At 42.8% G+C, this 27101-nt stretch overlaps 1 protein-coding gene across 1 annotated transcript; it reads left to right on the forward strand.

Moving 5' to 3' along the window:
* Window positions 1-4268: 4268 nt before the first annotated feature.
* gspt1l (G1 to S phase transition 1, like) lies at window positions 4269-20218 on the forward strand. The gene is made up of 14 exons (XM_061090248.1): window positions 4269-4691; window positions 5719-5763; window positions 10193-10435; window positions 10833-10866; window positions 10969-11046; window positions 11281-11461; window positions 14157-14311; window positions 14561-14701; window positions 14830-14923; window positions 15269-15349; window positions 15860-16033; window positions 17168-17257; window positions 17786-17954; window positions 19566-20218. Exons 1-14 carry the CDS (start codon window positions 4499-4501, stop codon window positions 19616-19618), a joined length of 1731 nt encoding a protein of 576 aa, XP_060946231.1. The 5' UTR covers window positions 4269-4498; the 3' UTR covers window positions 19619-20218.
* Window positions 20219-27101: the final 6883 nt, after the last annotated feature.

Consider the following 27101-nt stretch of genomic DNA (forward strand, 5'->3'; position numbering starts at 1 on the left):
CCCGGTCTTTTTCCTTTGCGCCGCTTGGGCCCTCAGCACCCTCTTTCCCGCCTCTTCTGCGACTGGGTCTGAGTCTTCTGAAGCCTCGAAATTCCTCAACTTTGTCTTGAACTCTCCCAGCGTCATGTCCACTGAACCATGCATCACCATCAGTGTGAGCGGCTTGTACTTCTACGGTAACCCCCTCATGACCGTCGCCATCATCAGTCCCTCACTCGATGCTTCACCTGCACCCCTAGGTGCCGTAATGATCTGCTCAGCCCGGATAATGCAGTCTAGTTGTCAGCTTTCTTCCGCGCAGTCATTTTTATGTACAGGGAGACAATTCAGGGTCTACCTTTTCCGATGTAGTGTTCTTTTAACACTTTGAGACTCTCTCAGCCCTTGTCCTTCGTGTCTCTGAATATCAGTCCCAAGCTCGTATTGTCAAGTAGTGGCGCAATAGGCGTCCGCATTCAGCTTGTCGTTGTTAGCCTTTTCTTCCACCGACAGTGGTCCAGCGGGCTCTGTGAGGATCATCTGCTTCAGTCCCATTTCGTGCATGCAGCACAGCATCCTTTCTTCCCAGATCTCGTACTCATCTACTCTCCAGTCAAACGTGGGCCACTTGCTCTTGCTTCTGTTCGCCATGGCTTTTTGTGTTCGTAGCTCATTGTAGCTCCTTTTTAGCCTAGCTTTAGCTTCCCGGTACTCCCGATGCTAAACTAGCTCTTTTGGATAATCCTACTTCTGTATGCTAGCGCATCCTTGCTAGCTATCGACTCACGTGTCCACCAAACTTAGAATAATTCTCTGAGCTGGGCCCATAACCTGTTAACAGGTAGGCTTATTCCTTCTGCCTACCTGCACAGTGGAATAATAGTTCTAAGTGATGAACAGCTGTGTTTCTTTAGCCATCGATGTAGTGGCGTTGTTTATTGAAGAACTGGTAAGAACAGGTTGCTCTCTGTGAGAGTCAGGTACAGCAAGTGCGAGGGAGGTAAAATCCCCCTTATAAGGTAGTGGTGTCATCAGTCACACGTGACTCCATGCCATATGAGGCACAACAACGCCTCCTCCTGAACAAATACAGCTACATGCATTCATACACGTATCCACTCTCAATACTGGGCTAAGGAGAAAAAGGACTGGACTGTTGCTCAGTGGTCAAAAGTCCTCTTTTCAGATGAAAGTAAATTTTGCATTTCATATAGAAATTAGGGTCCCAGAGTCTGGAGGAAGAGTGGAGAGGCACAGAATCCAAGTTTCTTGAAGTCCAGTGTGACATTTCCACAGTCAGTGATGATTAGGGTCCCTGTCATCTGCTGGTGTTGGTCCACTGTGTTTTATCAAGTCCAAAGGCAACACAGCCGTCTACAACAAGAGCACTTCATGCTTCCCTCTGCTGACATGGTTTATAAAGATGCTGATTTCATTTTCCAGCAGCACTTGGCACCTACCCATGCTGACAAAAGTACCAATACCTGGTTTAATGACATGGTAGTAGCACTGTGCTTGATTGGCCAGTGTTGAGATTTCTAAATTTTAGTTTCTCTCTGAGCTGACAGAATTCTAACAATAAAGATAGGAGTAGTTTTAGCTAGATATTATGCTTCATACAAATGATTTTAATAACCGTTGCTGTTAAGTGCCAATAATGTATCTTTTACTTGTCCTCATAATTAACTTTTCTGATATTAAAAGGCTAACTCCCTCAGATTAAACTCACACAGAGATCCAGGAACTGTCCCTTCTGGGGCAAAGTCAGTATGACATTGTTTGGGTTAAGTTGTTGCGAATGTTTACACAGTCAGGTTTGTTTTGATATAGCTGAAACATAATATTCTTTGCTTCGCTGGACAACAATTTTGCCCCAGATTGCATCTGTGGTTCAAGGTCTTTTATGAAGTTAAAAGGTTGCCAAGCAACTATAGCGTCATTGGGAGTGTCTTCCTGTTCTACTTCCGTATTCCAAAAGCCAGGAGGATGGATTACGCCTGCGCACTTCCGAGGAGGAGGAACGAAGATCTGCTGCTATAAAATAGACAGATGCTGGATGTTCATCGCACTCTGATACACCTAATGTACTGGAAGCCCATTGCTTTGCTGATAACCTGTTCATTGCTTCCTAAATAAATACTTTGATTTGAGCAAACCGAGTTCGGCTCTGCTTCTCTTAAAGGATAAAAGAACACGTTTCTAACACCAGCAAACTCACCTGACCTGAACCCCATTGAGAATCTATGGGGTTTTGTCAAGATGAAGGTGAGCGACACCAGACCCAACAATGGCGATGAGTTTAAGGTCTCTATCAAAGCAACCTGGGCTTTCATAACACCTCAGCAGTGCCACAGGCTGATCGACTCCATGCCACGCCGCATTGATGCAGTAATTCATGCAAAATGAGCCCTGACCAGTGCTTACACTGCATGAAAAGAAGAGTTTATGTCACTATGTGTCGCAAGAAATTTTGGGCGAATTTTCGGTTAACGGCTGTTCACAGGAATCTGCAGGCAGCACAGAAAACTGTCAGGAATTGACGCGGTGTACCAGTTTTACAGGCCTGAGAATGTTGGGAGGTGACCCCCTGCTCCTAAGCCTAGGGGAGGCTTTCACATGCAAATGACAATGCTCTGAGCTTTACAAATGCAAATCAGGATAGTTTCCCTCAGTGCAAATAACACATTTTTCTAGAAGATACCAACTAAACTATCTTGCGTAAGTACACCAAGCTTATAATAAATATAAAACCTGAAATTGTTCATTGTTTCCCTTAAGTAAGTAAGTGTGCTTTAATGAATTACATTGTATACCAAGAGCAAAGGTCAATGCTATGAAAACAATCTGAAACAGTGCACTTTATTTCAACATTTTATTATAATCCAAAACAACGAGGCTCAGTAAGTCTGTTTCCCTGGACAGGAGTGACAACCCACCTCTTCAATCTTAATTGCCCACGAACACTATCCTAAATCTCAACCACTGTGCAGAGTGGCCTGATTTCAGTTAATTTTTACACTTATGTTGTGTCAATTCAATATTTAACTATAGTCTGTGTCTGGCTGTACTCTTAACAATAAAGATTGAAGCAGTTTGAGCCAGATAAGGCCTTCACACAAATGGTTTATAAATAACCCTTGCTGCTTTACTTGTTCTCATACTTAACTTTTGATATTAAAGTATAATTTTCTTAGCTGCATTCAACATCAAACAGAGTTCACGGAACTGTTCCATCTGTCAGACTGACATTGTTTTGAAACAAATTCTCATACTTGTCAGATGGATTTTGCAAACCCCAAATAAGATTTAAAAAGTGGTCGCTAAATATAATGCACGTTTTCAACGACGCATAGATCAAACTGTAATAGTGAGTGAATTGAGTTGCATCAATAAACATAAGAAAGTCGTTCTCCATTTGCTATAAAACCCGAATGGAATCTGCAGTTCCTGAAAGGTCACAAACTACTGCTGTAAAGCACTATCCACCAGTCGTAGGGAGTTGTAGTTTTCCTGCCCCAAAGCTCGTCCAAAGCAACAGATCTCCACTTTTGAATTGGACTTCATATCCCAGAGGTCAGCGCAGCGAGCACGTCTACTGACGGGGCGCATTAGCTCATGCGGACCGTGGGAGTGCTGAGTCAAAGATCCTCTCTGGTCCCGTGGCGATAGAACCCGGTGGCCCCGCTTCACCTGAGACCAATCAAGAATTAATGATGGCGAGATGAAGCTTCATGCAGCATTGACGCTTTCCATCCAATTGGTTTACTCATGGGCCGAAGCTACATGGTGCTTAATTTGCGCTACTGTGCCATCAAGTGGACAATAACTGTAAAACAGGCAGAGTGATTATAATGACACCATGGCTTTGGTGTGTGAAGCTTTGAATTGAGTAAATGAATGATGGTGTTTGTGATGCCAATACATACATTATGAACGTATTAATATGGTGTCTAACTTTATGATACAATGGCAGGGTCAAAGAGAAAAGTAGAAACAAATTGGGGAGAAGGTTGTGATGTGAATGTGTTAATTGTAACAACGTTTTATTAATTTTTATTTAAAAATAACAACTTTTCCACAGTGCTAGGTTTCAGGGGGGTTCTTTATTCTTTTTTTGAAAACAAACGCGCAATAAAGTCCCAAGTCCACAAAATGTGAGGGGGGGGGGGGGTCCATTGCGTTTCGCTGCCCATTATAGTTCTATTCGCACGCCAAACCCGCTAACCATTTCCTGACTCAGTCACGTGGTACGGCCGGCTCGCGTGGATTTGAACGTCACAATACACGTCATCAAGACAAGCCTCGATACGCGCTTCGCAAAAATCTTCGTGGATTACGCGACACACGCTTCGAAGCCTCGACACAGAAGGACACATCACTAGTGAACATCACAGTGAGGGTTTGAGGCTCTCGATCACTCCGAGGTTTAGGCTTAGCGACGGGTTCCGGTCGGACACCAACGTACACCCTCAACTGCGGCACTCAAATCTCACAGAGAAGTGAAAATCCAAGACCCACGATGGACCCGAGAGACACTGCCCCTGATTCCTGGGAACAAGAGGACGATGTGGAGGCCACGATCGAGAGACAACTTCAAGAAGCCCTCACAAATCTAAATGTGAATGCGAAGCCGTTTGTGCCCAATATAAATGCCGCCGCATTTGTCCCGACATTCACCGTGAAAGATCACTCGGAAAATCTCGATTCCGCTGGTAAGTTTCAGTCACGTTGGGGGGCTTCGCTAGCTAGGAGCTAGCTAGCCGCTAAGTGCCGCTTGGGCTGGGTACTTGCTAGCTTACTAGCTACTTTACAGACACGCGTTCCTTGAAGCTCGACAAACTAGCTGCTAGCTGATGTTTCCTGTAGCAGTAATTGGCTCAGTGTGTCCGATGCTGTTTTTCTCTTACTAGAACCTGCACCTCCAGCTTATGTTACTTAATATTTCTGGAATAGGCTGGTATTATTTTGTCTTGTTGAGCACTGTCATAACTGTGCAAAAAGTCAACACAGCCGGCATTAGCTTGATAGAACCGGTAGCCACCTAGCATGTTCGTTGGTAGTGCGGTCTCCTATGCACGGTGCTCAGGTTGTGGGTCATAATGTAGAACTATTGTTTCCCCCTAACAGTCAATGAAATGATATACTGCAAACATCCATGTGGTCGCCTATAAACAAACGAACACAACCCGGTGATTCAAGTTTACCCTGAGTTTGGTGGAAATTAAAGGGGACGTCAGTGCGTGACGTGGATGTTCTGACGCACTGTTGGTCAAGAGTGGAGCGAGTCATCCGACTGCGGGTGAGGGTGGACGAGGTTGGCTGCTTTGTCACCTTTTATAAACTATTATCGTTTTACAGTAGCTGGTCCTATATTCACTGATCCACTAAAACTGTGCTGCTCTTATTCAGCACACCGCTGGTTATCAGAGTTTCCATCACTGTTCTTACAAACTCTGCGCATGGACAGTATCTCCTCATGGAACTTAGTGCCCCACAGTGTAGAGAAGTCCTGGACATGTGTAACAGACTGGTGTTTCCATACAATCTCTAAATTATTGACTTAAAGTAGCATCTGAAGAGGGACACCATCTTATTAGACATAAAGAAAATAGACTTTTAGATTTGTTTCAGTAGTCGGTTTTTTTTAATTCCCACTTAATTTATGCAGAAATGAGCATGTTTGAGCAAATGGTTAGACTTAATGCAAATTAAGTTAAACTCAGCCATTCTCTTTTCCAGTTGCTGTGGAGAAAATATCCACCATGGAGGTGTCGGAAAGCCCTGGTATGTATGTAGTCTGTGTTCTAGCTGTGTTCTCTCTATGCCATGGATCACACACACATGCTGTTACTGCTCACCTCATTGTCCCGACTCGTGCAGGCTCACACTGAACAGAGAAGATGAACAAAGTGGCTCTCACATCAGGGGTTGCTGAAGCTCACTGTGTTGACTTGTAGTTTTGGCTTTGTGCATCTACCTATGCCACAGGGTGCCTCCTAAAACTGAGTTTGCTGTGTGTGGCCACAAACTAACTTAATAGTGAATTTTGTTATAGATCAGTACAGTCTGTCTTCTGTTTAGTCTCAGGTTGTGTGAGTGTTGCTCTGTCACATACACAGGGACAGTGTTTAATTTTCACTTGAAACAGACATGGCATTATTTCAGTGGGAGATAGCACTACAATAAACACAACGTTCAGCTGAGTTGTGAACTGGTCAAATGAGATTATGAGCTATGGTTATAATTCTTACTCTAAGATATATTGTGTTCACCCAACAGTAAAATATTAAACAGTAATAACAATACATGAACATTTGTCATCAAGTGTAGCAATACATACAGCAATTCTGCTAGCTGCAACTTATTTGGTCATTTATTTAAATAGAAATACCAGGACAAATGGCTGTAGGCTGGGTTTGACACTTGTTATGTTGAAACATTTGAATACAAAAGGAAGCACAGATATGTGGTTTACAGCTGACGACCACTACAGTTGAGGTGTGGCCACCTTGTCTGGGTCGTAGAGTTTGTTGACTATGCACACAGTGCGTAGAGTGCAATGCAAAGGTTGCATGTATCGGCTGGTAAAAAGTCCCAACACCTCACTGTAGTAATACCTTGGTCATTCCTAAATATCTGCAATCCGTAAAAGACTTGGAGTGATCAACCCACACATGGATGTTGGATTAAAAAAAAAAGCCTCTATGTGATGGAGGAAGCAGACGTCTGGTTGATTCACAAAAGGTTTGTGATGCCTGTAATATATGTGCAGACATAAGTGGACTGTAACATTAAAAACATTACATTATGTACATTACAATCATATTACTTACATCAGTGTAAATTTAGGAGAGTAATATTACACCTGCAGGTCAGCACATGACATTTTGTGAGATAATCAATGTTATGGGGAAACAAAAACAATTCTGCTTCATGAAGGTTTTAATCTTTTGATATTTTTTTCTAATGTTAAACTTTTTAAAGAAATATTGTAAATGTTAAACAGGAGAAGCTCTTTTTTTAACAACCACTTTACAGCTCAAACTTTCCCATGCACACACATCACCAATGATGCATCATCAATGGCAGTTGTGTTTGTGTCTGTCATGTGCTACCTATGAATCTGAATCTGGTTTATTTCTAAGTTGGTTCTTAGCATTTGAATGAATTGCGTCTCATCAGTTTTGTTCCAATTTAGGAAATTGTGCAGCCCCAGTGAAGACCCTGAAGTTGCTCTGTAGAACGTTCATTGATTCTGGCAGCCATGGGTTGCCAGACTGAAAACCTGTTAACTAGGGACAGCTTTTCCAATTGATCAAAGCTGTGTCCCCAATTTGAAGGGTAAAGGCTAGGAATGGGACATTGATTGCCATGGCAACAGCTAAAGCTTCAAAGCTTTGGATCAGCCATAGAAATCACAATCCAATTTTCTTTAATGGCTTGATAGAAAGTCATTAAGTATTTGGTCTGTTACATATTTTTGTTGTTAAGCCCCTGGTATTCTGCACATTCAATTTGAAATAAGATAATAGATATAACACTGCCAAATTTGCAGTTGTTCAAAAGTAATTGGACACAGTTCCACCAAGCGTTTCTGAAGGAGCCTAATAACTTAATTTTTGGAGCACAAGTCTTGTGAGTGAGCAGAAAATCATTGTGTGGTGAAGATAAAGTACTGTTTGACTGCAGCAAGTTGAGAGGACTTCCTCGTCTGTGATCATGAGAAAAGTTCATCTCCAGAATCCCAGAGGATTAACCACAAGACATAGACTAAAGCCCACAAACAGGATCAATGCTGCAGTTAACAAAAAACACAATAATGGAAACCAGTGATGTTCTGAGCAAAGTTTTTAGGACTGATGCGAGAAAATCAACCTCCATCAAAATTATGGAAAAAGGAGGGTATGGATTAGAAGAGGAAGAGTTAATGACCCATGGTTATCACCGCTGCATCTGTCAAACATGTTAATAGTTGTGGCCCCAATGGAACCGGCACACTGGGATTGCAGCAGGATGAAAGCAGAGGTAAACTGTAGCATTTTGTGCTCAGATTCGCTCAAATGCATCAAAACTCAATGGAAAACCTCTCATTATTTAGCAGGACAACAATCTTAAAAATTCAACCAAAGGCTCTTTATAAGATTTTACCTTATAAGATTTTAGTGTGGACCAGTGAGCTGCCACTCTCTGACAGCACATTTTCTACCAAACAGAAAACATGAACTGTTGCAGCCCAGTGTCTGTGTTCAGTAAAAGAAAGATCAGGCACAGCTAACTCTAAAGTGATCAAATCAAAGTAGTCTAAAGGCTCTTGGTGACTACAGTGCGCACATACCTAGTAATTCAAACATGGCTCTGTCTGAATTACACACTACAAAGAATTGCGCATCTTCCAACAAAGCCTTCCCAAGCTCCCAGCTTTGGGTAGGTGATATTTTCTGCAGTCTGAACCAAAACCTGTTCTCGGCAGTGCTGCTAAGCCGTGTAGGAGGCCTTCTGTCAGAGTGCTGTCATTGTTTTCCATGTTGTCTCCTTCAGTACTAAGTGTTCATTGCTGCTGTGGTAGAACTATGCTTCATAGGGACAACTTTGAGGCTTGATATTTTACTGTAAAACCATAAATAAATAAACATAAAATACAACCAGATACATATTTTGGAATATAGGACAAGATGTAGAATATCCCTTGTATATTCTACCGCTCTAATTTCTGCCTACCACCAGTTGATGTTCGGGACATACCTTGAGTAAGTGTGTACCATAGTGTCATCAGGTGTTTCAACCTTTTAAATATGTAACTTGTATGCTAGGGATGGGCATAATTAATCGACGATCGATTAATTGATCATTAAGAATTTCGTCGATGACATTATTTTGTCTTCGACGAAATTCTGTTGCGTTCACTGCCAACACTGCGAAGCTATACGTCTCCATGAGCGCATGAGTAGGAGGTCAGAATACCCGAGTTGCCTGAACGCAGCACAGTGATGACGTTAGCAGCTGTAGGAAGCAGTCCGGAGTTCTACTCGACAAGCCCCGCTGGGGGAGCGGCGGCTGGCTGCTGAGAGCTAGATGGATTTGACGGTTCTCGACCTCTCAGTCCGGTTGTTGTCACGTCATCAATCCCGGAACCTCACCCAGACCCGGGTCTCTCCGGGTTCCCTTCCCCGTAGACTGAGGGTCCGTGTGCGGACATGAAGCCGAGCTCCGCAGCTAGCCGCCGAAGCTAGCCCCGGACGCTAGCCTTTTCGGACCCGGACAGGGCCGGGTCTGGTAGATGGGTTCCGGTAGTGAGGACGTGACAACAACCAGAGTAAGAGGTCGAGGGCCGCGGAGTCCAGCTAGCTCTCAGCGGCTAGCTGCTCGCTCAGCGGGGCTGAAGAGGACAGCAGCGCTTATTTACAAGTGTTACCATTGAACCCGTTTAACTGCCACAAGAGTTGTTCATCTTGTAATAAAGACCTCAATGAGGAAACACGCTGTGTTTTTTCTATTTTCACTGCATTTTAACAGCCTATAAATAGTGAATTTTAATATAAAAATATTAATGATTAATCGAAAATTCGTCATTAACTCTCCCGACGATCGATTAAGACAATTTAATCGAAAGCCCATCCCTATTGCATGCATTTTTAAATTAACTTTCTACATATTTTTTGTTGTGGCGTCCTTTCAGTAACTAATGTTTATGATGAAGCTTATTGAAAGCGTCTTTAGGATTCATGTGATGGAGTTTTCTCTGGAAGCCTGGCTTCTATTTAGGCGTACAGCACTGAGTTTGTCACTGTACTTTAAAATATTCAGCCATAGGCCGCTTAATCTTTGAAACCAAACTGGAATGCTGAATGAATTGCATCAGATATTCAATCATCTGCACTTTGCACGTGCACAGCTGATAAACGTCTTGCCAGGGACAGTGAGGATAGGAAGAGTCCGATTAGCTAGGATAGAAAAACTAAGTTCTACTTTCAACTTCATTGGCTAATGCAGTACCAGTGCCAGAAAGGCACCCAAACAAACTGCACATCATGCACTCTCAAAGAAAATATGCATATGCATAGTCACACACTTTAATGCTGGGTCGTGGTTATTAAGAGGGATGAAAATATAATAAACCCTTTGCATATTTGAACCCAGTTAAGTTGTTGTATTGTATGTAAAATATGAAGGCAAAAGTGGTAAATAATGTGTGCCGGTGTTTGTGATTGTGCAGCTCCAGTGGAGAACGGTGACTCAAAGATGACCATAGAGGAGCGATGGGACCAAAAAGAAGCAGAGCCAAATGATGAAGAGCCAGGAGGCGGCGACCGGGGACCAGCAGTGGCAGCTACAACAGAGGAGATGGCTCCAGAGATGACGGAGGAGGAAGAGGAAATGCTAGTTCCCAAGGCTCCACCTACACAACCAGACGCCCCCAAAAGGGAACACATCAATGTTGTATTCATCGGACACGTAGGTGAGTGCAATCATCTGTCTATTGTAGTTCAGAGAGTGGATTGTGGAGTGTTTACAGGAGTGATTTTAAAGAAATGCATATGTAGCTGTGTACTCAAAATGGATGTTGATAACACAAATTAAAATAAGTGTGGAATATTGTGACCTAAAAAATGAAAGAAGACTGGTGATCTATATATTGTTACTAAATATCTACCAATATGTTTGATTGACTTCCCCAGTCTGTATCTGACACCGAACATAAACTAGGATACAAGCTACCTTTAGCTTTAGTCTTTATGATCAGTCGTGTTTTGACTGGCTGCTCAAGGCAATCAGTACCCCCCCTGCTTATCTGGAGGCACACAGTGATGTTGTGTTTCTGGCTAAAATACAATCTCTGTGTGCTTCCTCTCCAGATGCTGGCAAGTCCACCATTGGCGGACAAATCATGTGAGTGTTTTTGTGCTCTCTGAATTTTCTCCTGAGAGAGGTGATATTATCTGCATCAGACCTTTGACCTGCTGATATGCATTCCCCCATCCTCCCTAACAGGTATCTAACAGGCATGGTAGAAAAAAGAACCTTAGAAAAGTACGAGAGAGAAGCCAAGGAAAAGAACCGTGAAACCTGGTGAGTGGATGTATTATTGTATTATACTAAATGTATACATTTAATTGAAAATAGTTTTGTTCATTGTAACTATGGTTTAAGAAAAGTGCTGCATATATAAAGTTATTATAAATGTATGATGGCCAAACACTAAATCTGTGAGATTTGTTGTTGATTTTTGCCAGGGACTGTTTGTGTCTGTGTATTTCCCATGAATGACCAGAGACAATAGACTGAATTTTTTTTCTGTCTCAGGTATTTGTCCTGGGCTTTGGACACCAATCAAGAAGAGCGAGACAAAGGAAAGACGGTTGAGGTGGGCCGAGCATACTTTGAGACGGACAAAAAGCACTTTACTATCCTAGATGCTCCTGGCCACAAAAGCTTTGTGCCTAACATGATAGGAGGTGCATCACAAGCAGACCTGGCTGTTCTGGTGAGTTTACCATATAAATAGCCATGTTAAATTGTTGATTTACAGTGGAACACCAGTTCAACACTTAAAGGTCCCATCGTATGAAAATTCCACTTTTGTAGTGCTTCTACACGTTAATTTGGGTATCTGGCATTTCTACCGTCCCAAAAACTGTGGAAAAACACAACTCCCGCTATCTGGTGTGGTTTCTCTATGTCAGGAAGTATGCGCTAGCGAGCGTCCAATGGGGTTATGGGCAATCTTTACGTCATTGGCAGTTTTACGTCAGCGCAGAGACCCCCACCAACACTCGACCCACCAATCGATGGAACCACAATAGATTTAAGAACCACCCACTTTATTGACCGTCCATCGGTTTGCGCCGCGATTGCATTCTTGCGAGCCTTGTAAACACTTGGATAAGCTATCTAGCAGCATGAAACGAATTCGACCACCGAGAGCCACCGCGTAGCCCATAGCCCGTAGCCTGGAGCCCGGGAGGCGAGAGCGTGAGCTGTTGGTGTTTTTTCCAGGTAGGAGCTCGGAGCTGCTTCACTGTGTTGATGCTGTGGTTATGCTGCCTCAACTGCATGTGACTTTGTTGTTGTTAGCAGCAGCAGCTAACGCTGGCTTCTGTGTGTGTGTTTTGCCCCGGTGGAAGCAGCATGTATGAATACAAAACAGCTTGCTGCTAGCGACGCTAACGCTAGCCTAGCGTTAGCTGCGGCACCGGCACCTCCGTGCGCTGTCGGGTCCGGGACGTCCCGGTGAGGGCTCCTTGGAGGTGCCGCTGTTAGCTCCGGGGACGTCCCGGTGAGGGCTCCGGGACGTCCCGGTGAGGGATCCTTGGAGGTGCCGCTGTTAGCTCCGGGGACGTCCCAGTGAGGGATCCTCGGAGGTGCCGCTGTTAGCTCCGGGGACGTCCCGGTGAGGGCTCCGGGACGTCCCGTTGAGGGATCCTCGGAGGTGCTGCTGTTAGCTCTCGGAGTCTAGCTTGTGTGTGTGTATGTTTGTGGCGTCCCGGGCATGCAGCACGTTTTCATAGAAAACAATGCACTCGGAGGCTAACCCGACTCGTAGCTTCTGTGTGTGTCTGTCTTTGTTAGAAACTAGCACCGGAACGTGTTCAAGGACCCCCCCCCGGTCTCCGGTTGCATTGTACCGGTGCCGGTGGGCTCGCTCAGCGCCAGGGTGGCTAAGCGGAGGAGGAGGAGGAGGAGGAGGGGGGCAGAGAGCTGCACATTATAACTTTTGTGGCTCTTACAGATTTGCTCCAAGCAGCCCGAGCTGCATGAACCGGTGCCGGTCACCAGCAGCTCGCTGCCGCCTCCGTCGCTCGCTTTAAAATAGACTCATACCGGGGTTTTAAGTGCATTTCGCCGCAGAAGTTGCAGCAGTGTTAGCTTCCAAAGCTAGCCCCCACATCCCTTTGCCTGTGTGTCTGTGTCTATCTGTGTGTGTGCGTGTGTCTGTGTGTGCGTGTGTCTGTGTGTGTGTGTGTGTGTGCGAGCGCTCAGATACAATTATATACTGTATACACACATATCTAATGCATGTATTTCAATAAATGTACATCCTTATCAGAGGGTGTAGTAGTTTTAAAATTGTAGCTTCAATGAAGAAACACAACAAACAAATACAGAAATATGTGCAGGACAGTGACTTAAAATTATTTTAACAACCTTACATATGCTAAGGAGAGATTTAAGACGTGAAAGTGGATGTGTGTGTGTGTGTGATTGACAGGGGGGGGCGGGGCGGTGAGAGAGGGGGGGGGGGAACTCAAAAGAGGTCAATCTTAAGAGGGCTGTTTTAGACAGGGTAAAAAGGCTGTTGTTTTAAATGATCCTTGTGGTATTTTGACCAAAAAATGTTACAGACATTTCATTAAGACCCCAAGGAACCATATCAACTGTGGTAAAATGGGCATACGAGGGGACCTTTAACTTGTAGCCGTAGAAACAAAAAATGTTCATGAATTAACTAGCACAAAGCTCCTTAAAGGACAAAATTTGACAAGAGTTGACAAGTCAGCCAGGCTGATGGTTACAATTTTGACACACAGTTACTGGTGTATTTGAGACCATAAGTAACAAGAGGTGTTATTACAGAGATATTGGTCGTGTTTCTGTGTCCATGTTCTGTAAAAATTTGTATGGGATCTGCATCAGTGTAGTTTTATGTTGAAGATAATTATTGGCCATTTGTCCCAAACTACAATAGTAGTATCTGGTGCAAAAATCTGTTATCGTATCACTTGAACTATAAAGTTCGCTCTCACAATGCCAACTCAGCTCCATAACTGATGTTAGAAAGTAATTCCATCATATTTATACCAATAACAGCAGTGTCATGTGAGCTCAAACATCATTCAGCATCAATACTGGACTTTCTCTATATTAATACTTTCTCACACACACAGCCCAAGAATAAAAACTAGAAGTTGGGAGGAAAAGGAGAGGAAATGCAGATAGAGTTAATGGTTCCTGTGAACAAAAAGCATGAGAAGCACTTTCTTTTTTACCATTAAACTGAATATCCACAAACCGTTTTCTTTGTGTAACCTATAACATCTGTACTTGTTAAGGAACATGCTTTTCTGTTTTTCCAATATGACCTTTTCTCTGACACACGTTTTTTCAACAGCAGAGAACCACGTCTTTGAAAATGATATGTCTTAAAGTGAATCAGTCTGAATGAATGTGCTCTACTTCAGGTGATCTCTGCCAGGAAAGGGGAGTTTGAAACTGGTTTTGAGAAAGGTGGCCAAACAAGGGAGCATGCCATGCTGGCCAAAACGGCTGGCGTTAAGCACCTGATAGTTCTTGTGAATAAAATGGATGACCCTACGGTCAACTGGAGCCTTGACAGGTGAGGAGAAATTGTATTTATCGCACATGAATCATTGTAGCCTCACTGCTGCCGTAACCACCAGTTGGCCTTATCGGGACACAAAGGAACTGGTTTACAGTGTCTCCCATTAGATAATAACGCTGTCCTAAAACTTTATTTTGGCCTTTGAATATTGGATGATTGTGAGTTAGATAAGATTGTGTTAACCCTGAATGTTGGTGCTATCTCCAGTGATGTTGATGTCTCCCCTGTTGTCTGTACCCTCAGGTATGAAGAGTGTAAAGAGAAACTGGTGCCATTTTTGAAGAAGGTGGGCTTCAACCCTAAGAAAGACATTCACTTCATGCCGTGCTCCGGGCTGACAGGAGCCAACCTGAAGGAGCCCACTGATATGTGCTCCTGGTACACGTGAGTCTCTTTGCTTGATCCGCAGCATGTCACTGCTGCCACTGTGAGAACTGTATAGTAAAACCAATTCTCTTACCACACTTCCCACTAACAGCTGTCCATATTTATAATTTTATATGTCATTGCAGAGGTCTACCATTCATTCCACACTTGGACAGTTTGCCACTTTTGAAAAGATCCAGCGATGGCCCCATCAGATTGCCTATTGTAGACAAATACAAGGTAAGAATGTGTAGTTGCCCCCTATGTAGTTGCAGTGTTGTCTAAATGAAAGTCTGCATTAAAATGAGTAGATATCTGGTTAACTGTAGATTCTGAAACCAGTGGTTAAAAAGGATTTAAATGCCTGGGTATAGGTGTTATGAACTATTGCACCCACAGAACATACTTCACAGTGAGTGAAGTATGTTCATTGACTTCAGTAGTTTCCTACCATGATGTTCTACTAAGGTTCAGACATGAAGCAAAATTAGATTTATTTGCAATGGAAATGTCAACTGTAACCGGAAGTGTAACCATGTTATCGATTTTTCCTCTCACCTGCTCGTTGTCATTCTGTCTCACCAGGACATGGGCACAGTCATTCTGGGCAAACTAGAGTCAGGCTGCATCAGTAAAGCACAGCACCTCGTCATGATGCCAAACAGGGTAAGATATACCACAATCCTTTTCTTCCATCTGCTGGAAGAGTGTTAACGGAAACTTTATAGAAATCATCAGAAGGAAAATAACTCATACTGACAGATAAAATTGATCCAATTGTTACTAAATGCACAGTGAATGTCCACTAATTTTGGACCACAATATTAAACTACTACTGAGTTAATGTAATTGCTGACAACCAGTGTTGTGAAAGTTACCGAAAATAAGTAATTGGTTACAGTCACAAGTTACTTTTTTCACGATAAAATAGCTGATACCAAATACTGCATGCAATAATTGGCTACTAGGTTTTTTTTCTGGTCTACTCTCCACACATGTTGAGTGAGAACATTGGTCTGTCGTCACTGTTTCTGCAAATAATGCTTGCACACTGCAATGAAGGGATTAGTCTGTCTGGTTGTTCTCTACTAAACCTGTGCTCTTTCTGCTCTGATTAAAGAAATTATCTTGATGTCTTATCCCATGTATCTACATCTGTTGTCTCTGCTCCTGCAGCATGTTGTGGAGGTATTGAGTCTCCTGTCGGATGATGTGGAAACAGACGATGCTGATCCAGGGGAAAACCTCAAGCTGAGGCTGAAGGGCATTGAGGAGGAGGAGATCCTGCCAGGCTTTATCCTATGTAATGCTGAGAACCTCTGCCACTCAGGGCGCACCTTTGACGCCCAGGTCAGTCTACATAGCAGCTACGCTCTCACTGATCCACACTTAATTGGCAATAATTACGAGATTAATCAATTCGCTCATTGACAGAAAAGTAATCTGCACCTATTTTGATAACAAATTTATGTTACATAATTGTTCATGCTAAAATGCTACTAATATAACCATGATCCAGGCTTTCAAATATAAATTAAAGAATCTCTTTGAGTATCACTGTGGGCTGTGGAAAATTATTTCACAATGTTTGGAAATTGTACAGACACAATGTATTATTTACAAGTAATCAAGAGATATATTGCTGCCCTAAGTAATGTGCACAAGATTTCCCAGTGCTCTTATATTTTACTGTAACAGGAAAATAAAGGAGTAACCAACAAACCATGTCACACAGCATATCCAAGGGCAGATTAGATCTCCATGACTCAGATTTACTCACTAACAAATGGAGGGTTCAATCTGTGGCTTAGGTGCATGTCATGTAGAAGTGAAAAATATTAGATAAAAAAATAGGTTGTATATATATATATATGTCCTACTTTTTTATCAAATATTTTCAAGGTATATAGGTTAAGCGAAGGTATAGGGTCTAAAAAGCTTCTAAGGCAATTTCATCTGAGGACTTTTCTCTTCACCTGTATAGCCAAATGTGCATTTGGGTGCGAGTACAGCTAATGGCTCATTGAGTGTGGCCATGTAACCTTGAGGGCTCATCACAACCTTCTGTATTTATTAATTTCTAACATCCTGAACCAAATGAAAACAGATAAATCCTTGTCGAGCTATTCAGCATGTTGTTCACTCTAAGAATTACATCTACCTGGAATCTATGAATATGAGCAATTTATTTCAACAATTCAACTGGGGAACAATTTGTCTCTTCACTGAGAAGTTCATCCTATGCGTTGTGAGTTTGTAGTTGAGGTTTCATTAAATCCTGCTCATGCAATGATTGTTCTGTTAATCCTGTTGAAGTCACTAAAAGACAAATGTAGAGAATGCTACAATGACCTTGGTGGTCCATCACCGTAAAGACCACTTCATAACAATTGTTCATTGTGAGCTGGCTTGTACAGTGAAGTGCTCATTAAAGCAACGTGTTGGTTTTGGATTTCTTCTCATCATGCTTTCTTTTCTCTTCAGATTGTCATCATTGAACACAAATCCATCATCTGTCCAGGTTACAACGCAGTCCTTCACATTCACACTTGCATTGAAGAAGTGCAAATCACGGTAAGATCTAAGTGTCTGGCTGCAGACTTATAGGTCAAAAAAAGCCTAATTTCTGCATTTACATTTACTCCACACTTCTCCGAGATTATGAGCCTCTAAAACAGAGGCTTTTGGAAATGTTGCTTGTCTCCTTTTCAGTTGAAAACTCATGAATTGTGTTTTAGTCTGGAGGTTCAGAAACGAATACTTTGCTGTCATGTGACTGGTATTTGTATAGATAAGATTTCCTGATACGCAGTTAAAATCCTTGTCTGGATGGAGATTGTTTTAATTTAAAAATGAAAACCTGTTTGTGTGGTTGCAGCCCAACATTGCTTTTAAAGATGGTAATTTTCTTGAGGAACAGTGCTTGAACAAAAGTTTAGCTTTATTGTTTGTTTCTGTCGTTTCATACATTATATGCAGTAGATTGAGAAGGCTGTCATTTCAGAACACATGTAGCTGTGGTTACCAATAATTCAATGTGCTATTTAATCATACTTGTGTCAATAATGTGATGGTATCCTGGATCTCTTTGCCCCCCTGCAGGCCTTAATCTGTATGGTGGACAAGAAGTCAGGAGAGAAGAGTAAGACACGACCACGATTCGTCAAACAGGATCAGGTCTGCATTGCCCGTCTTCGCACAGCAGGAACCATTTGCCTCGAGACCTTTAAAGACTTTCCTCAGATGGGACGGTTTACCTTACGGGACGAAGGTACTTTGCACTTGTGCACACAGGGGGGTTGGAGGTGATCTTGTGAGTGGGATTAAATTTGGACTTTATCTGGCTGGTTTGAAATCTGGTTTGGCATCAGGTGTTAACAGGCTGCCTTTCCTCTTCTGCTGCTGCTGCTCCTGCTGCCATGGTTTATCTGCAAGTATCCAATTCAGTTTCCTCCAGAAAGAAAGGAAACGCTAATAACCAATAATAAACAGCACCGTCTTTACACCGTTGGGCTCATTATCATTAATGTGATTTATACCAGTCTCTAAAGGTTCACCAAACCACTGTGGTAAACGTTAATTTCTTCAAAATGGTAATATAAACGTCCATAAACCAAATAACCATGATCTATCCCACATACTGGAAAGCCTTACAGTGTGTAAATATACTAAAAATACACACATCGACTTTTTAAATTAGATAAATCAACAATAAATCAAGAGGGAAAATAAAGGGACTTACATTTGAATGTGCCCTGTTTAGTGTTCAAATTGCAAACACTGAAGAAACTATCCAGGTTAACTGTGGTGTAATGTACTTTGTCTAGAGCTTAATTTAAAAATATTCACTACTTTGCCTGTATTTTTGATTACAGGCAACATACGATGGCCAACCCTACATTACACTGATCTGGGGTCTTGCTTTGTTTTAAGATATGTTATCTCTGTCTACAACATGTCAGTCCCTGCTGGAGTGAAACACCAGTGAACAGCTGTCTGTTTATCTGCCAAAAGATGATTCCGTTAGACGACTTAGTTAGAAGCATCTGCTACTGACAGTTGGAGAAGGAACGCATCACGATCATAGTGAGCATAGTTATCCTGGGGATCAGTATTGTTACACTATCTGAAAATGTCCAAGAAGAACTGATACACACGGTGAAATAATTTCAGCATTACTATTATTACCCGCACACTCTTGCACACAAACTTATCTTTTGAGGAGTTTTGTATGAGTCCTCAGTGTGTCTATAGTGTAGTGCTCTGTAGAACAGGGTAAATAAACAATATTTTACCCGCTTCGCTAGCAGCAGTATTCTTTCTGCATATTCAGCAGACAAGGTGAAAATCTCCAATCAATCAGCCCTCTAATACAAGCCATGATCATTGACATTTCATAATAAGTCCTTTCAGAAGGAGGTTTGATTGTTTTTGCGTTAACCTGGTAAAATAAATCCATGGGTCTTCAGTGGAAAATGTATTTTATCTGATAATGGGACTTCAACACAATCAATATTGAAGTACACAACACTGCGTCTCATTTGTTGAATGTTGAAACGAATAATGTTCTGGGAATGGAAAAAACTCTGTTGTTGTATTTCAGCATCATCTCTAGAGAAATGATGAGATGATCAATCCCAGAATCTGAAATGGTTGGGAACCAGAGGCGTCAGTGTTTAGTCAGTACAGGGGCATACAGATGTTCACTCGGTTTCGGATTCATCCTAAATTTTGTGAACAATTCACTTAACAACTGTCAGAACTGATTAGTGAGTTGGAGGTATTTTCACTTTTTAGGGGATACAAAATGATTTAAAATGTCATTAGTTATTGATTTAAATGTATTAGTGAACAGAAATGTGATTATGTGTTTGCTTCTCAGGTAAGACCATCGCCATCGGTAAGGTGCTGAAGCTGGTTGCTGAGCGGGACTGAAGAGGACGAAGAGGTCTGAGAGTCCTGATGAGAAGGGAATGGGCAGAGCTTGGTCGATACCCGCCCACACTGTTGTCAGCGGCGAGGACACCTCCCTGTCACGCCCCCTTTCTGCGTGCCGAAGATCAGCTTCAGAAAACAAAAAAAACTTGAAAAAGAAAACCTGTTTTTAAAGCAAACCAAGATGAAGTCCACACGAGTCGGCTTTCTCATATTGAGAGCTCAGCTATGCCATTTCTGGGTTAGCACCTCCCTCCACCTCTCCCACCCCCACTCATGTCTACACATCATTACATATTTTTCATCTAGTTTTTTTTTCTTCTTTCATAAATGACACATGGCAGAAGTTATATCTGTAAACAGATGTGGACCAGGATTTTTACTTGGAGTATAATATTGATTTTCAGAAATGAACTGCAAAATATATTGTTTGAGAGAACCTACCCATTTGAAACCAAATGTTTATCTTGGGTGTACATGTTTCCCTTTGCTTTTACCCAGTTTTTGGTTTCTCGTGGCGTTCAGGCAGTGTCCTTGAGCGTGTTCCAATAATGTTAGAAAAGCAAACAACTATGACAATAAAATAACAAATTGGGAAAACCAAGTGTGTTCCTTCTCAGAGCACGTTACAGCAGCTGGCCCTATGAATCAGTTTTTAGATTGGGTCTAATGGATGTAGTTTTCATTTTGAGGATTATCTGGGCACATGTTGGTTTTTATTCTTAAACTAATACAATTTTAATTCTTAAACTTCTAAAAATGATTTTATTTTTAAAATACAACTTACAATAGTATTTCTACAAGAAACCTTTACATGGAATTGGACCATTACATATTTTCTGTTCTTCAGCTCCTGAGCCTCAGCACATTAAGTTTGAAATAAAATAATGGTTACTACATCAGAGTTGTCAGGTCTAAGTTTTAATCTGAGAAGGTTTGCATCCATATAGAAATAAGTGTGGTAGATACAGGCATTTAACACTTCAGTGTTCAGTTATAGCCATAATGGGACAATAATATGAAATATTTCTCCAGCAGCTGCATTTTTTTTTCTTCTTAATGATTGTTGAAAACAGCTCATCAGATTGAAGTGGAGTTTTCTGTCATGAGGAATAAACAGGTGACCATACTAGTGTAGAAAATAATGGTCAAAAATGTAAAAAACGGAATAAGCCGGTTGACTGAGGGTGAGGAGGAAATGAGTTTGGTGAAGAAAAGGTCCAATGTGACTGCACAACAAGTGAAGATTCTCCAGGATGGAGACAGACCTGGTTCCTCGTCAGAGAGCAAAGGAAAAGTTCACGGTTGGAACCTTAGAGGATTAACCATATGATACAAACAAAACAAAAAAAGTGTTTTACCTGTACTACAAATCAGCATCTGTGACTCTTAAGGTAACCTCCGGTTTAGCTTTGAATTTTCAGTCCTACAAAGCTGGTTCACTATAAGTTTGAGATACCACATCATCACTCTGTGCTTGACCCCTTTCTTTTCACCATCTAAAGCCGTGGCCAAAAGTTTTGAGAATGACACAAGTATACATTTTCACAAAGACTGCTGCCTCAGTTTTTAAATGGCAATTTGCATATACTCAAGAATGTTATGAAGAGTGATCAGATCAATTGCAATTGCAACGTCCCTCTTTGCCACGAAAATGAACTTAATCCCCCAAAAAACATTTCCACTGCATTTCAGCCCTGCCACAGAAGCACCAGCTGACATGTCAGTGATTCTCTTGTTAACACAGGGGAGAGTGTTGACGGGGACAAGTCTGGAGATCAACCATGTTAACCGAGGTTGCCTGCAAGAAAACACTTGCATTTGTCTTTGCTTTGCACAAAAAGGGCTTCAGAGGCCAGGATATTGTTAGTAAGAGTGCAGCTAAATTGACAATTTATCGGATCATCAAGAACTTCAAGGAGAGAGGTTCAATTGTTGTGAAGAAGGATTCAGGGCGCCCAAGATGTCCAGTAAACGCCAGGGGGCTCATTTATAACCGTTGCGTACGCACAAAACGGGCCTGAAACGTGCGTACGCCACTTCTCACGCCAACGTTGGGATTTATAAAAACAAACTTGACGGGAAAATGTGCGTATTTCTACGCAAACTTAGACCCTCCCGTACGAGCGTGTTGGGGAGACGGGAAAACGGCGACACAGACGTGAGGTGGTGAACTGCAGCAGATTATTGATCCAATTCATAATTTACATTAAAACCAACAGTTTTTCTCGCGCGACGTATCTGCTCCACATGAGCCTTTTAATTAAAAACATATAAAACAACTTTAAGCAAATAAGGTTCAGATTCGATTTAACGGCAGAGTTACGGTGCCGAGTCATTAATAGGTTTTAATAATATATTCTAACACTGTGCTGTATCATCAGATCGCTGCAGTGAACGGAACTGAGCCAGAGAGCGCACAGAGCGCACAGAGCACAGAGCGCACTGGAGATTACTTATAATAAATGAGGAAACTTTCCAAATAATATCCCAGAGGAGGTGAGGATCCACTGATGTGAGGGAATCGGTCCGATGCTTTAAATAAATAAATACTGCCGTGACACCGGTGCGGGGTTCTGCTCGATGTGTGCATGTGAATGAAAGAACGAGGAGGAAGCGAGGCTTCAGTGATCTCTGATCTCACACAGTGTGTTATCCACAGCAACAGCAGCAGAGTATCAGTGTATTTTCTTTATAAGTGACATCGCTGCTGTCCCATAAAGTCGCTCTTCACCTCCACCTCACTAACAAACACTTCGCTGTCAGTGTCAGAAAGTTTCACTTCCTCTTCACATCGCTTGATGTGGTGACTCCGTCAGGACTGACGGTGGAAACCCATTGGTCAGCAGCATCATTTAATATTCACGCCGTGCTTTGCGTTGACCATTTATGGTGGAAAGTGGGCGTGTGGAGGGCGGATTTGGAGACAGATCCACGTACGAACGTTTCCAAGTGGACTGTGATTTTTAAAGCGAACATTGCGTTCAGGTGTACGTGCGCACAGTTTTATAAATCGGAATTATCTTTTGCGTACGCCATTTCCGGATTTTGTACGTACGTACACTTTTAGTATGAATCCTACGCACTCTTTTATAAATGAGGCCCCAGGACCGTCTCCTAAAGTTGATCCAGCTGCTGGATCGGGGCACCACTAGTGCAGAGGTTGGTCAGGAATGACAGCAGGCAGGTGTGAGTGCATCTGCAGGCAAAGTGAGGCGAAGACATTTGGATGATGGCCTGGTGTCAAGAAGGGCAGCAAAGAAGCCACTTCTCTCCAGGCAAAACATCAGTGACAGACTGATATTCTGTCAAAGGTACAGGGATTGGACTGCTGAGGATTGGGGTAAAATAATTTTCTCTGGTGAATCCCCTTTCCGATTGTTTGGGGCATCCGGAAAATAGCTTGTCTGGAGAAGAAAAGGTGAGCGCTAACATCAGTCCTGTGTCGTGCCAACAGTAAAGCATCCTGAGACCCTTCATGTGTGGGGTTGCCTCTCAGCCAAGGGAGTGGGCTCACTAACAATTTTGCCAAAGAACACAGCCATGAATACAGAATGGTACCAAAACATCCTCCGAGAGCAACTTCTCCCAACCATCCAAGAACAGTTTGGTGACGAACAATGTCTTTTCCAGCATGATGGAGCACCTTGCCATGAGGCAAAAGTGATAACCAAGTGGCTTGGGGAACAAAACATTGACATTTTGGGTCCATGGCTAGGAAACTCCCCAGACCTTAATCCCATTGAGAATTTGTGGTCAATCCTCAAGAGGCAGGTGGACAAACAGAAAACCCACAAATTCTAACAAAGTCCAAGCATTGATCATGCAAGAATGGGCTGACATCAGTCAGGATGTGGCCCAGAAGTTAATTGACAGCATGCCAGGGCAAATTGCAGAGGTCTTGAAAAAGAAGGGTCAACACTTAGCCTGGGTGCCAGACGAACTTAGCCCCGCCCACAACATTTGTTGTTCGGGAAGTTCGGTCTGGAGTCGCTCCGTTGGGGAGAAACTATGCCCGATCAGGAGCTGATCGGATCCAATCAAATCGTCAGGGCGGGCTTTATACGATGATTGACAAATGATCTACAGTGACGTAATCAACCACGTCACCAGAGAGCGCTGCCTGCAGAGCTGAGACATAAACATATATAGTGTTTATATCTATGAGCTGAGATGTGTCGATGCTTCCATCGAGTCTGTTTCAGAGACATCGACAGCGCATTCATTTTGAAAGAGGAACAGAGGAACACGATCAAGGCATTTGTAGATCGAACAGATGTTTTGCCGTTCTTCCTACGGGATTCATAAAAAGTTTAATTTATCAGCTGGCCCCGATGCTGCAGCCACACAAGCAGTCATATAAATAAAAAGAGAGTGTGGGGGGGGGGGGGCTACGCTCCTCAGCACATATGAGACAAAAAGACACACATGTTGGGACGCTGTTAATGTTGGAGCAACAAGGAAGTGTATGCTTGAAATAAACGATTAGCTGTCGTTTCTCCTCCTCGCTGTTCTTCTGCAGAGCCATGACAGCGGAGCTCTGCAGCGCAGCTGGCGGATCAGCAGCTCCGTGGAGTTCTGGTAGCGACGGATCTCTCTCAGAGCCTCGGGACCGGCGGGTCGCGGTCCCGGGCCGGTAGCGAGGCTCTGAGAGAGAGATCCGTCGCGGGCTTCTTAACGCCGCCGGCGGCCGGGGCTCTCACGAGCAGCCCTGCTTCCTGGGGGCTTTGCCTCCGGTGGATATACGAGCGGCATTTCCATTTATTTATTTAGAGAGTGAATAAACTCCTGAAACACACAACTGACAACAACTATGCGTCGCTCGACATACGTCACATATTACGTTGCTCTGATTGGTTGTAGGTCTATCCAATTGCGCGAAGAGGCATCTGGTTTCCTGGTTCAGTTGAAACACGCCCCATAATCACAGCCCAATGGAGCGGTCTCAGACTCATATTCTGACTAGAATAATGAGTATGACAACGTCAGGCTAGTCAACACTGCAAATATTGACTCTTTGCATAAACTTAATGTAATTGTCAATAAAATCATTTGACACTTATGAAATGCTTGTAATTATACTTCAGTATACCATAGTAACATCTGATAAAAAGATCTGAAAACACTGAAGCAACACACTTTGTGAAAAACAATACTTGTTTCATTCTGAAACTTTTGGCCACGGCTGTACATGCTCCCGCTTGGTCGTATCATCCGTCAACTAAATCTCAGCTTCCACTCCTACACTTACGACACCCAGTTCTATATAAGCACTCATCCATCCACCCAGCCCTCCCCCAGTCACTAGTCAACTGCCTGCACGACATACACATGGATGTCATCTTACCTTCTCCAACTCAACAGTAACTAGACTAAGCTCATGGTTATGGCCCCTAAGCCTGTACTCTGGAAGGCTGGTGATCTCGTCGTTGAAAGTTGTTCATTATGCACATCCCACATGCCCTAGCTAGCCCCAACATATTGAACTGACTTTTTCCTCCCATACACTCCGTCCCAAAAGCTGCGGCCCTCAGACACAGGTTTGCGCTCCATCCCCTACACCAAACTGCTAACCTTTGGAGACAGAGCCTTCTGTGTCGCAGACCCACCCTCTGGAACCCTCTCCCAGCCGAAATCTGCAGGGCTGCTCTGGACATCTTCAAAAAACTCCTCAAACAGCACCTGTTCACTAAGGCCTTTGGCCTTAGTTAATGCTCCACTCTGTCATCAGCCGTGGTGGAATGTAAGAATGTAACAAAGTATTTTTACTTCGTTACTGTACTTAAGTAAATTTTTACGTATCTGTACTTTACTTAAGTAAAAATAATAGTGCATACTTTTTACTTTTCCTCCGTTACATTTTGCAGCTATTATCTATACTTTTACTCCGCTACATTTCTACAATATGTGTCGTTACTCGTTACATTTTATGAACACAGTTTCGCCAAAATGTTGCTTTGACGGAGCGGCTCCGCCAGCGCTCCACACGCGCACACGCAGCCACACACGCGCACACGCAGCCACATACACGCCAACAAACATTTCAACTCTTCCTGTTAAAGTTCGTAGTTGATCACTATCTAACCATCAGCTACTCTGTTGCGCTGGGCCGACGGAGGGTGCACACTCAGCTCCGCATCTGGGTGACACACACACACACACGCATCTGGGTGACACACACATACGCACACACACACACAGTCACACACAGTGGCCGGTCAGCAGCCGTCCGGACCACTCCGTGAAGAAGGAGGAGGAGACGTTTCTTTAGTTTTAACGCCGCCACTTTATTTATTGACTGTCCACCGGAGCAACACTGTCATCACCTCTAGGTGGTCGTTCACTTCTCGTATTCACACACTTCTTGCGCAAGTTACCCAGGTGCACTACGTCACTCTCTGGGCCCGTTCCTTAAAGGGGCAGGCCATACCTGCAACAGCGCGTTTGGCAGCAGCACTACAACCTTGCCTGTTTTGCTGAAAAAACATTCAACTGCTTATAATTATTACTAGTAGTGACATCTGTAGAGGCATGAGTATTACCAGTAGCTATATATGCGTTCTTTATCAAAATGGCACAGCCTGGACATTGAGAGACAACCCATTTCGTAAGTAGGCTACTTTTACTTTTAATACTTAAAGTAAATTTAAAAGCAAGTACTTTTTACTTTTACTTAAGTAGGATTGTTGATGTAGTACTTTTACTTTTACTTAAGTATATATTTTCCTGTGTACTTGTACTTAAGTACTAAACTTCAGTACTTCCTCCACCACTGGTCATCAGTGCTGATTATTTCTGTCCTGTTTTGTGTGGATTATTATATAAAACTATATAAATTCAAGTTATTATTATTAACTCCTGACCAATCAGATCACTGGAAAACCAGAGAAATCAATCTACTGGATCCTGACGGGGACAAAAGAGTGACGGTGTTGATGCTTTGACGCTTATTCTCATCACTGCAGCTAAACAGTCAGACGTTTAATCAGCTTCTGTAAATGGTTTGTATTTATATGCCCTTTTCTAGTCTTGATGACCACTCAGCGCTTTACGGTACAGTTTTACATTCACCCATTCACACGTATGTCCAACAATGACTGTCATTTAGAAACCATGTCATTATTACAGTTTGTCTTTCAGGGAGCATTGTGTCCCACCCACTCAATATCTAACTCACAATGACAACATCAAAGATTTGTTTTAAACATTCAGTGTCAAGCTCCAGTATTGGCGTGCCACTGTGGCTGTACTTACATCATGTGATGCTCCTTTTGCATCAGGCTGAACATTCAAGATAAATGGAGACTTCTGGATATGTTACTGTACTGAAAGCTCTAACTTCCCTATGATATTTCTGAGTTCAGGTATCACACATTTGCCCCAGATTAATTCCATCATAAAGATAGAATCCACCAGCAGGTGGTGTCGAATCCCTGCACTGCAGTAACTAATGAAATGGGTTTGCTCAGTTACTGTAATCATT

The sequence above is a fragment of the Limanda limanda genome, chromosome 17 (genome assembly GCF_963576545.1).
Source record: "Limanda limanda chromosome 17, fLimLim1.1, whole genome shotgun sequence".
NCBI classification, from domain to species: Eukaryota; Metazoa; Chordata; class Actinopteri; order Pleuronectiformes; family Pleuronectidae; genus Limanda; species Limanda limanda.